Genomic DNA, 12,584 nt, shown 5'->3' on the forward strand with positions numbered 1-12,584 from the left:
ACGATTGGCAAGCAAGCTCAAGGTCTTTCTGGTCAAGAGATTGTCAAAGGAGCTGATCATCAAATTGGTGGCAAAGTTGCGCCAGAAACTCGACTGCTTCCCTGAACCCAAACACAAAGCATCATTGGAGCGGCTCATAAAGGCCATCAACAACCTGGTGACGGAGATGGTCACACTGGCAGATGAGGAGTGTCTCTACAGGAGGATCAACACCAACATTCGCAGGGGCCTGCATGATGTCAAACAAAGGGACTTGATTGACAAAATGTATGATTATCTAAATCCTGTAGACGGACGCAAGTCATACTTCAGGGAATACGTCAAAACTGAAACCGACTTTTTCATGAAATTCATGTGTAACTGGCTCACCCATCAGACACATTTTCATGAGAGTGAGAGGGACCTTGTGAGTGATATAATTGTAGAGTTAGGAATAGCACTACCAGCACTCTCAAAGGACCTATCAAACCCAGAGGACCATTCAGACTGCAAAACTATGATTGATGAAAACCAGGCAGAAATCCCAGAGGACCATCCAGACCTAGAATCTCTGAGTGATCAAAATAACGCCTTAAACCCAGAGGACCTCTCAGAACGGGACACTACGAGTGATGATAATCAGGAAGAAATCCCAGAGGAACATTCAGACTTGGAATCTCCATATGATGAAAACCAGGCAGAAACAGCAGAGGATCTCTCCGACAGGGAGTCATGTGATGGAAATCAGTCAGACACCCTAAAAATGCATCTGAAGAGGCCAAAAAACAACAACAGTCGCAGCAGAAGGTCCTTTAAAAGGCAAAAAACTTTGGCCAGACCGTTCTCCTTCTTCAGACGTCACTCAGCAATCCCAGAGGAACATTCAGACTTGGAATCTCCAAATGATGAAAACCAGGCAGAAACAGCAGAGGATCTCTCCGACAGGGAGTCAGGTGATGAAAATCAGTCAGAGGCCATCACAGGTTCTCTGAGTGAAGAAGCTAGCAGTGATCAAGCTGAAGCTGCACGTCAGCCAACCAAAAGACAGTTGAACAACGAGCAGTGCATAATTCTGGTGTCAATGACGGTTGGGCAGATTATGAAAAATCAGTCAATCCAAATTTCCAGGGAGGACATGGCAACCATCATCGGGACACTGGAACAGATGCTCTGTGAAGAGCTCGAAGAGTGTGACATTCCTGTCAAGCCAAGTGAACTCTGTATCAAGGAGACCGCCAAGGCGGTACACAAGGACCTCCGCAAGAAGAAGGTTGATGCTGAGGAGCTGCTGTCAAAGAATCCATTGGTTTACCAGAAAATAATCCAGACCCTAAAAAAGCATTTGGAGAGGCCAAAAAACAACAACAGAAGGTCCTTTAAAAGGCTGCAAAAAACTTTGGCCAGACTGTTCCCCTTCTTCAGACGTCACTCAGCAATCCCAGAGGAACATTCAGACTTGGAATCTCAAAATGATGAAAACCAGGCAGAAACAACAGAGCATCTCTCTCACTCAAAGCCAAGTGATGAAAATCAGTCAGCGGCCTTCACAGGTTCTCTGAGTGATCAAGCTGAAGCTGCACGTCAGCCAACCAAAGACCCGTACAAAATGTTCTGTGTCGCATAACAGGGCCTTAAACTCCTTGTCACTGTGTTGGAATGGGTTTTCTCCGAGTGCTTCGGTTTCCTCCCACGTTCTTAATCAGAGAAAAAAAAAATAAATAAAAAATACAACCAGTGCTGCGGCCGCCTCCCCTGGCCTCGACGCCTGCCGATGCGTGTCTGAATCTTCAGCTGTTTGGGACACGGTGCGACTGAGTCCAAGGTCTCTTCCTGCGTCCACCAGGTGGCTGAATTTTTCACGAAAAGCAGACACCGACTGTGAAATGAGGCCTACTTTCTGCAGCCAGTGGGTGGCGCTCTGACCGTGTGTCAATATTGGCGAGCTGACGTGTTCAAGGTGGGACTATGACGAAACGTGAAGTTTGGAGTAGATCAGACGATGCATACTGAAGTTACATCTTAATCTTTTGTTACGAAGAATCTAAATCTCTGGCCCCGTCATGGCCACAACCTTTGACTGATGTAAGACCTTCTAATAACTTTATAAAGGATTTAGAACAGTTATAGTCACTGTCGCTGTACCGTTTGCTCCTGGGTGATGTTGGGACTTTGTAATTCACTGATTCTTGGGAATTTGGATAAAACAGGTTTTAATTTTGAAAATAAAAAGTTAGTTAAATTACACAATCTGAAGGTATATCATAATAGACCAAGGTTTTGGCTTTTCAGCAATGTACCGGTACAACCTCCCCATTTTGTATTTTTTTCATAAAATAGGCGTTGTATTAACTCTGAAAATCATGAGCGTATTCTCGTCCTGTTCAATGTGTGAAGTGTCCTGATCTCAGGAGCAAGCGTTACAGCGTTCACATCACCGGAGGTGACTGGAACATCAGAAGTATGCGAAGGAGAACAGAACAGCCTGACAACCATTACAGATAAGATAAGATAAGATAGTCCTTTATTCGTCCCGCAGTGGTGAAATTTTATAGCATTACAGCAGCAAGACAGTAAAAAAAATGATTTTAAATAATAAACATGCATTGACAAGAAAAGTACAATATAAAAAGATATTAACACTAAGACTATATAAAGAAAGTTAAATAAAGTAGAATGTATAATGTACATAATAGACAATTTACAGAATATATACAGGATAGACTAGATATTTACATGATAGACAGAGATTGAGCATGGGATGTTATGTTTGTATTGCACTTGTGTAAGATAACAGTCTATTGCACATGGGATGAGGAGCCTGGTTATGTGTGGTCTACTGAGAGCAGTGCTTGTTATACAGTCTAACAGCTGCAGGGAGGAACGACCTGCGATAACACTCCTTCAGACATTTAGGATGTTTCAGTCTGTTACTGAAGGAGCTGCCCAGTGCTGTGATGGTGTCCTGCAGGGGGTGGGAGAGATTGTCCATTAGAGATAATAGCTTGGTAGCCATTCTCCTCTCTCCCACCACCTCCACTGGGTCAAGGGGACATCCAAGGACAGAGCTGGCTTTCTTAATCAGTCTGTCCAGCCTGTTCTTGTCCACAGCTGTGATACTACTGCCCCAGCAGACCACTCCATAAAAGATGGCTGATGCCACTACTGAGTCGTAGAAGATCTTAAGGAGTTCACCCTTCACTCCAAAAGACCTCAGTCTCCTCAACAGGTAGAGTCTGCTCTGACCATTCCTGTAGAGCGCAGCAGCATGATCAGACCAGTCCAGTTTATTATTAATGTGAACACCCAGGTATTTGTAAGATGTTACCATCTCAATGTCCATTTCCAGGATGTTCACGGGTGATGGAGGAGAGTGTCGTCTCCTGCGGAAGTCCACCACCAGTTCCTTAGTTTTCCCCACATTGATCTGGAGGCGGTTCCGCAGGGACCAGTCCACGAAGTGCTGTACAAGTTCTCTGTACTCTTTGTCGTCATCATATGTGATGAGGCCGACAATTGCAGAGTCATCAGAGAACTTCTGCAGGTGACAGGAGGGGGAGCTGTAGGAGAAGTCTGCAGTGTACAGGGTGAAAAGGAACGGAGCCAGAACTGTTCCCTGTGGGGCCCCTGTACTGCAGATTGCCATGTCAGACACAAAATCCAGAATCCTCACATACTGGGGTCAATCAGTCAGATAGTCCACAATCCAGGATGTGAGGTGAGGATCCACACCTGCATGCTCCAGCTTGTCCTTCAGAAATGCATGGTGTTGAAAGCACTGGAGAAATAAAAAAACATGCTCCTCACAGTGCTCCCAGACTTCTCCAGGTGAGAAAGAGCTCTGTCCTGCAGGTAAATGACAGCGTCATCCACCCCAATGCTAGGCTAGTAGGCGAACTGCAGCGGGTCCATCGCTGGTCTTACCACAGGGCGAAGATGAAACAGCCCTAGCCGCTCCAGGATCTTCATCAGGTGGGATGTTAGTGCCACCGGCCTGTAACTGTTGAGATCTTTCGGGTGCAATGTTTTTGGCAGCGGTACCACACGGGAGGTCTTCCATGACTGTGGTACTCTCTCCAGTTTCAGGCTGATGTTGAAGATGATCCCCAAAATCCTGCACAGCTGGGCCGCACAGGATTTGAGGAGGCTGGAGCTGATGCCATCAGGACCTGCAGCCTTCTTTGCCTTGATCTGCTTGAGCTCTTTTCTCACCTGGTTAGGTGTGAAGAACAGGGTGGAGCAGGGGGGTTGTGTGATGATGAAAGGAGTTGAGCTACTGGGATGTGAGCTGGGAACTGTAGGGAGGGTGTTGGGGGTTGGGCAGTGTAATGGAGATGCAGATGAAAGGGGTTGCAGCAGGGCTGGCTGGGTCGGGGTAGGGGTGGGAGGCTGATCAAACCTATTGAAGAATAAGTTTAGGTCATTAGCCCACCCCTGGTCCCCTACAGTCTGGGAGTCCAGCTTCTTGTGGCCAGAGATGGTTTTCAGGCCTGTCCAGACACTGACATTATTCTGCTGCAGCTGATCCTCCATCTTCCTCCTGTAGCTGTCCTTCCCCTCCCTGATCTTTATCCTCAGCTTTCTCCTTTTACTGGTAGTTTGTGGTACTTGTTGCTAGTTAACGGACACATAATATCAAATTGAATGTGCTTAAACTGAAGGCCATATATGACACATACTTATACTGAAGGTATAAGTATTTGGAAGTATATGTAGGCTACGTATAAGTATAGCAACTTATACTGACGGTATAAGTACATGTTGCTAGCTAATGGACCCATAATATCACATTGAATGTACTTAGACTGAAGGTTTTAGTACTATACCTTCAGTACAAGTACATATACTTGCTATACCTTCAGTACAAGTACATATACTTATACGTATATGTACTTATACTGAAGGTATAAGTACTATACCTTCACTATATGTACGTACCGTATACTACAATGAAAGTAAACTAACACCGTACAGCGGTGAACACGGTACCGGTCCGGCCCTGAGTGAAGCTGATCTGTGTTCTCCTTCAAACAGACTGTTGATGCTAACAGATCACATGTCTCAGAAGAACTGAACGATGGCACAATAGCTTTGTGGGTTTGGCGGTCAAGAGCTGATGATTCATTCTGCTCGGGGGGTAAAAGTTGTGACTTACATCCAGTTACAGACGAGACATCCTTCAGTGTTCTTTCTGTCTAGTTGTAGCCATGTTTCCATTCAACCGGCAAAGGAATTTTAAGCAAACATTTGAAATGTTGCAAAAAAGAAACACAAATAAGGCACGTCCACTGGTTTGGAGGGAAAAACATTGGCGACTGCGTAACTTGGTCAGAAGTTGCCACTTAAGGTTTTACGTGGTTATAATCTGCCAGTTAACAGAGCAGCAGTAGTAGTAGTAGCAGTACCAGTAGTAGTAGTAGTAGTAGTAGTAGTAGTAGTAGCAGTAGGAGTAGCAGCAGTAGTAGCAGTAATAGCAGCAGTAGCAGTAGTTGTAGCAGTAGCAGTAGCAGTAGTAGTAGTAGTAGCAGTAGTAGTAGCAACAGTAGTAGAATTAGTAGCAGTAGCATTAGTAGTAGTAGTAGTAGCAGTTGGCGTATTAGAGAGATTGCAGATCGTTGGTCCACACTCCAGATTAATGGGCTGCGGTAGAACACCTGAAAGCTGTTTGCCTGCCACCATTAAAATAAAAAAAAAAGGAAGAAGAAGATTTATGAAGCTTTTTTCAATTTTGCCATTTCCAATCAGCTTTAATGCAAGACTTCAACATGTGCATAAAAATGTCAAAGTAAACCTGTCCATAGTGTGTGTTAGTTACTGTGTGTAGAACTTTCACCCGCACTGTACAAACATTCCTCATCTGTTTTGGTGCCTGAGCACATGCAGGTGTGTAAATTTGGTGCCTAAATCCTTTTGGGTATGCATCGGTCTGTGCTGCCAGAGGCGTGCATGTTGTTTTGTGTGCACGTGTTCCTCTGTGTGTGTGTGTGTGTGTGTGTGTGTTGATGAGCAGCCTCTGGGGTCCATTATGCCTGTGACAGCCCCACAGTGGGAAGGCAGCCAGCCAGATAAGTTATGAAAGTGGTTTAAAGCAAAATTGAATCAACAACTTATGAATTATTAAACTCATTACACCTCTGTGAAGAGCGCTAAACTGCGACACAACAACAATGGCCTCCTTTCCACTGTCACCGCCGGGAGGAGAACTGATTTCCAAGCTTCACCGGTGGGGAAAGTGCTACATATTTCAAAGTTCTGAGATTATTGGAAGGCAGGAAACCACCTCGTGTGAGGAAGCAACCTGATCTCATTCGAGGACCTTCTGCGTGATTCGGCTTTTCACTCATTTCACGCTACGTTATTATTGTGAAACGGAGCACTTTGGAGGTCTTACCTGTGCAGGTCTGTCACCCACATCACTCTTTCCTTTCAAATATTGATCCATTTTTTAGTCAGTGTCCGAGCTCAGACCGTTTACAAGAAGCAGTCATGGTAACGTCACCCATTGGTTTGTGCACTACGATGAAGCCTTGAGTGAGGATAATTTTCTCAGACTTCTATAAAATCAGAGAGGAGACTCCCCCTGATGGCCAGCAGAGAGAATGCAAGTTCAAGGCACTTCAGCTTTGGCTTTTCACTTTTACAGAACCAGAGGTTGCTGCCTGATGGAAACCCATGTAGGTTTTTGTGATTTAAGCTTTGTGACAGAATCATGGAATATTTCCTACGGCAGCGTGAATCCATAGGTAAAAAAAAAAAAACCATTGCAGTAACTTTGTAACAATGAAATTTAGACTTGAAGGCAGTCTGGCGGCACAGTGTTAAAAGAAGAATTAAAAGCACACTGAGGGGATAAAGGATTTTGCAGGACATCCTTTCCGACTTGTAAACTCCGTCTATGACGGTAAGCTGGTTTAAAATGCTGCTTCAGGTGCCGGAGAGCTTCATAAAATATAACATATTTATCCTGCAAGTTAAGCAGAGACATTTGTGTTTAAGCTGCGGAGTAATTGTCCCTGATTATAATGCAACTTAATGACTCTTCTGGAGTCTGGTAGGAAAGTAGTTGAGAGTTGTCTTGTGAATTGTAGAACTCCCCCCCCCCCCCTGAAGCAGAGGTGGTAAAGTAGGACACATCCGCTCCCCTCAGAGCCACAACAACAACAACCGCCTCGGCTCTGCTGTCACAGCCGCCGTCAAACTGAGTTATAGAGCCTGGGTCAACAAAAATACTTCATATCCTACCTTTATCATGCATGAGACCTTAGAATGTGACATTTGAAATCTAAATGAGCTCCAGAATGAACGCTAATGACTCCTTAATAGCTTAGTGCTGGACTTTGAAGGTGGTGTTGCAGGCCTCCAGCCTTTTAATTCAGCAGTTTAAAAGTATCATTCCAGGCGGACCCCCGGCGAGATTTGAGGAGAACTGAATACATAACTTTATAAAAAATATTAAAAACCCTCACACGTCTCTGCCACAGTCTCTGCCAGAGACCATAAAACAGGACATCTGGTCGCCCCTGTGACATATAACAATGATGGCCAAGCAGGGAAGAGGCTAACCTCATCAACACTTCACAAAAACCAGTTACTGTATATAATCAATGCGTCAAACTATTGAACGGTACTCCCAGTGACTCGAACTACCTGAAGCTTCAGCTACCTGGAAAATACACGTAATCGTTTTACAAGCTTGATGCAATAACAAAGTAGATTATACATGACGGAGATTTTTCAATAAACCCCCCTGACAGCATTTAGAGAGAACCCACTGTGGCTGCATCTGTTCAATGGGAGATGAAGCTTTGATTTTGGGTCTTCAATTTAAAAAAAACTATAAGAAGTATAATAATCAACAGATGTGTAATTTCAGGCTCATCTCTACTTCGTCAGCAGTATCGTCAGCTTTATGAGATGCACCACTGTGAGTCGGCCTCTTAAGTGCCGATGTCAGACTCTTTGGTAGTTGAAGTTGGAATTCTTTGGGACTTTGGGGGCTCACCAGAGTCATTTGGATTCTCTGGATGTTTCATGGCAACTTGTGTTCATTTTCAAGAGTCTTTAGTTCACGCCTTCAGGGTGGTTATTAGTGGAAGAACCTGCCAGAGAGGCACCGGGGTAAATACAGAAATACATGAGACTGTGACAGGTAGTGCACTATAATAAGTTTTAAATCAGTGTAATCGTGAGCCAGGAAATGAAGGGCTGCCTTCAAGGAAGTCATGTGACGTAGTATGAGTGACAAAGTCAGCTTAGGGAGGAGGTCAGGGTGGATGGATGGGACATGACAGGAGACTGCTGTTCGTATCGGGGGGGTTTGGGACAAACAAACACAGGACTTTAACTTGGGGGACCAGTATTTCTTTATCTTTACTGATATGTGGCACGATGCCATTGACAGTGATTGCTCATGTTGCTAGTATTTGTAGGAGGACATGAAAAATAACTGTTTGGAAACAAACCCTTGTGACCTCATTGGAGAAGGATTTTTAATGTTTTGAGAATCATGCTTTGGTAAACTATTGATGAATAACATGATATGTTCATCAACGTGTTGGGGGACTGGAGAAGCCTCATTGTTTTTCCAAGATGGCAGGCGTGTAGAAGAGGAAGACGTGATTCATGGGTGGATAAGGTCACGATATGCTACTAGCTCCTCTTTCACTTGACATTTCACCCCCCCCCCCCCCCCCCCCCCCCCCCAAAAAAAAAAGCTTGTGTCAAAGAGGTGACTGTGGACTAGACTCTAGTTGTGTATTTGGTAAAAACGATCTTAGACAGAAATGAAGGCTTTAACCCCGACCTAAGCTCAACCAAAGAAATACAGGCACATTGATACCTATGAAGCTTTATTGTGTCTCTGTTCTCTCTAGATGACGGGCCGTATGGAAAAACTAAGGATATCTCTGGACCAGAACAGACCATGGCCTCGAGAAGACACAGTATCCCAGGTACATACAACACACACACACACACACCCAAGCACCCATCCATCTATCAAACCACTCATCCACCCACCCTGTAATGCTTAGAAAACAACTGTGAACTCTGTCATCCAGACTCAGACTCGCCACACAAAAACATCATAATAATCTCATAATTTGTCTCAGACAAATGCCTAAAGACAACATTTCGCAACGACAGCAATTTGCCTAATGAGTTTGAAGCGTTCACAAAAACAGCTTCAGCTGACCAAAGTGAATCATTTTTCTCTCTAGTTCACTATCAGATTCTGACGTGCTTTGTGTTGGAATGGCAGGGTGACCTGATGACTGCAGAGATAACAGGAAGGTCCCAGATTCACTGTAATTAAATGGGTTTCTTTGAAAGTGAGTTGTCCCACAAGACCTTAGTTTTGTATGTATTGCCGTAGTGTGTGTGTGTGTGTGTGTGTGTGTGTGTGTGTGTGTGTGTGTGTGTAATGAGCCACACCCCAACATCACATTACTTTAACCAGGAAGTTTATCACGTTAAAAGAACAGGATTATACAACTGGAGCAAACTTTCTTCATGCAGTGTCACCTTGCTTCATATGTTTGCCTGATTAAATATTCCTTCTGGGGATATTAAATGTACGTCTTATCTTATTGACCTTCCACAGCCACATTGTTGTTGACTCTGTCTGTTTCCTTGTTGTTATTATATGAGTACAACTTCATAATACTGTATCTCAATGTGTGTGTGAGAGAGATATTATTTTGCTTTTTTTTCCAATTTTCCCGATTAGATAAAAAAAAATACTTTCCTCAGTTCCCTGTTTAGATGAAACCATTTCATGAGTTTCTCTCTGTGTGGTGTACAAATCTTCTTCTGTGTAATCTGCTTTCCCGAGCATCAAAATGAAATGGTAGATAAAACTCTTTCTGGTCCCAACACGACCAGTTCTGCATCTGCGGATGGGAGAAAAAAAAAAAAAAAAACTCATTTTGTGATGGATTCAGTTGAGAAGAATCCGATGAGCATCAACATACATTTGTTAAGCCTTTTGGTGCTTCGATGCAAACACGATCTTAGCAAGAAGTAATGAATGAAAGAGAACCTTCCTGCAGATAGTGTGTGTGTGTGTGTATGTGTGTGTGTGTGTGTGTGTGTGTGAGTAGGTTTTTACCCACCAGAGATAACTGCAGTGTGAAGCACCTCACTAAACCCAAGTGTCGCCTGAGGGATTTACCTAATCTAGCCATCTATCACATCTATCTCACCTGTGTGTGTGTGTGTGTGTGTGTGAAAATGATAATGACACAAAAACAAGTGGACAGGCTGTCTATCAGTACAGCTCAGAGGTTTTTATTTCACTCATTACATCAGTGCCGTTCTCTTTTACCTGCCAGTGTTCTCCTGGCTGCTTCCAACTAAAACACTAAGGGGGCAAATTCAACAAAGCGTTGTAGCACTTTTACAAGCAGCCCCCTGAACCTGCGCAAATAATACAAAAACGAATCTGAATTTCTTGAAGGGTAAAATGCAAGCCCCGACAGTGCTGCCACGCTAATAACATATCGGTGAATCCGTACTATTTGTACATATTTATACCTGAAGAACCCAGAATGACACAATTTTCACAATCTTGAAATTTCCTGGAAACTTCCTTCTTCCTATAACATTTACACACACAAATGTCTTGACCAAATTTATATAAAGCAAGATGTGAAAATATTGTTGTGAAAAATATTTGATGGTTGACTTTAAAATTGTCTTCTATCATAGTAAGAAAAATAATAATGAGCTGCTCAATAAATGTATCTGATTCAATCATTTTGATTAAATATATTTCTCAATCAAAGCATATCAAACATATTTAAACTTTTCAAATTTTTTAAATTTTTAGTAAAATGTATTTTCCTTTAAGGAAAAATGTATCTGGATTGTTATGGGTTTTAAAATAGTTAACATGCAGACATGTATTATTATTATCATTTGTATAGTAATAATAATAATTATTATTATTATAACAATAATAATAATAATAATAACAATTAAACATTGTATCTAGAACGCTCTTCATGGTACTCAAAGTCACTTATACAGTAAATATACATTTGCTGCAACACTGGACTGTTGCTATCCCTCCGAGCCTTATTGCCAAAATAGGCCAATTCACAGAAATCAGAATATCCACATGCAGTAACAATATAATTATTAGCGTCTTCACAGAGTTGGTGGTTAACGAAGCACATTCCTCAAATCCGGGTTTGCTTGGTCACGTTTAAATTCCTTGTGTGAAGTTTTGAGGGATCACAGTCCGAACGTTTAGTTTTCCTTTTTCTCCTCTGTGTTGATTCGGCCGACAAAGGCAACGTTCATACAGTACTTTGTCACATGGATAATTACAATCAGACAAAAAAGGGGAAATTAAACTCAGCTGCAAAACGTTATGGTCCATCGGCGGCGTAATATCATTGACAAATATCTTTTATGAATCGGACCTTGAGGCGGACAGATGGTAGTTCCAAGTAATGCGCAATTCATGGTGCTATCAACGGTTCAATCCAGTCTTTGGGACGGCTGTTAATGTTTCAATAATAAAACGAGACATTTTTAAACTTCCTGTGTCTTATTATTAACCTTACTTCAATCTATCGGCACACATACTGCTGCTACTTTATTGTCTTTTCTTCTTTCTGCATTTTGAGACACACATTGAATGATTTACTCCCTAACAGCTGTTGTAACTAACAATGACAATGTATCAAATGACAAAGTCAAAACAATGTGAAAACTGAGCTGAAGGTCCTTAAACTTGCATTCTATCTGCTGGCCATCAGGGGGTGACTCCTCCCTGATTGTATAGAAGTATATGAGAAAATGATCCCATGTCTCTTTTGATTTATTATCTCAGTAAACATTGTAAACATGAGTTTACGGTCTCAATCTATAGTTTCAAGTCTTCTTCAATCCAGCATGATGTTAAATTATGGTCCAGACCAGATGCCTTTTCACTGGTTCATCGCTGCCAGTTGGGAGTTCAAAGGCTGGTTGGTGATTTGCCAGAAAAGTCGGATAACTGGGCATGCAGAAACGAGTCCTTCTCCGTGAACTTTTGTCATGGCCTCTAAACTTCAAGGCAGCAGAAGAGTCGAGGTGAGCTGAACTCTGCAGCTCCGCCGTGTCGTTCCCAAGTCAACCCATTAAATTGTTTACCTCATGAAACCTCGAGTCAGCCTGAGAATAGCGGGGCCTTTGCTCTATTATTTTTTTCTTGATATTGGGTTGCCTTTGTTTATACAGTATTAATTGCGTGTTTGGGGAATGTTTCACTGTACAATAGTTTATTGTCCTCTTGTTCAAATAAGTCAACCCACTGTTCCTGGATCCTCGTTACCAGAGTCCTCCGAGAATCCACTTCGGTGGGTTCGCTGGAGGGCTGCAGGTTTACACAAGTTACAGGCTGTTTCAAAGTACGTCATTAGACAATCGGGAGATTTATCTGGTGCAAATAATGACTCAAAATAGTTTGTTAATAATAGTGTTTAAATGGTTACACATATTGTTGAAGAATGTATGATATATTACCAAATGTTAATCCTCATTTTTTGTGCGTTCTCTGAAGAATGTCCAGCAACACAAATGACAATTTCAAAATAAGCTTCCGTCTTTGCAGAAGCAAT

The 12,584-nt window shown here is 42.6% G+C and overlaps 1 protein-coding gene across 1 annotated transcript in view; it reads left to right on the forward strand.

Annotated features, from left to right (window-relative positions):
• grip2b (glutamate receptor interacting protein 2b) overlaps positions 1 to 12,584 on the forward strand; it is a 133,065-nt gene that overhangs the window by 88,694 nt on the left and 31,787 nt on the right. The window contains exon 2 of the mRNA XM_084026517.1: positions 8,850 to 8,927. Coding sequence (XP_083882643.1) covers positions 8,850 to 8,927 — 78 coding nt within the window. The remainder of the gene's footprint in view (positions 1 to 8,849; positions 8,928 to 12,584) is intronic.

The sequence above is a fragment of the Eutrigla gurnardus genome (genome assembly GCF_963514095.1).
Source record: "Eutrigla gurnardus genome assembly, chromosome: 2".
Classification (NCBI taxonomy): Eukaryota; Metazoa; Chordata; class Actinopteri; order Perciformes; family Triglidae; genus Eutrigla; species Eutrigla gurnardus.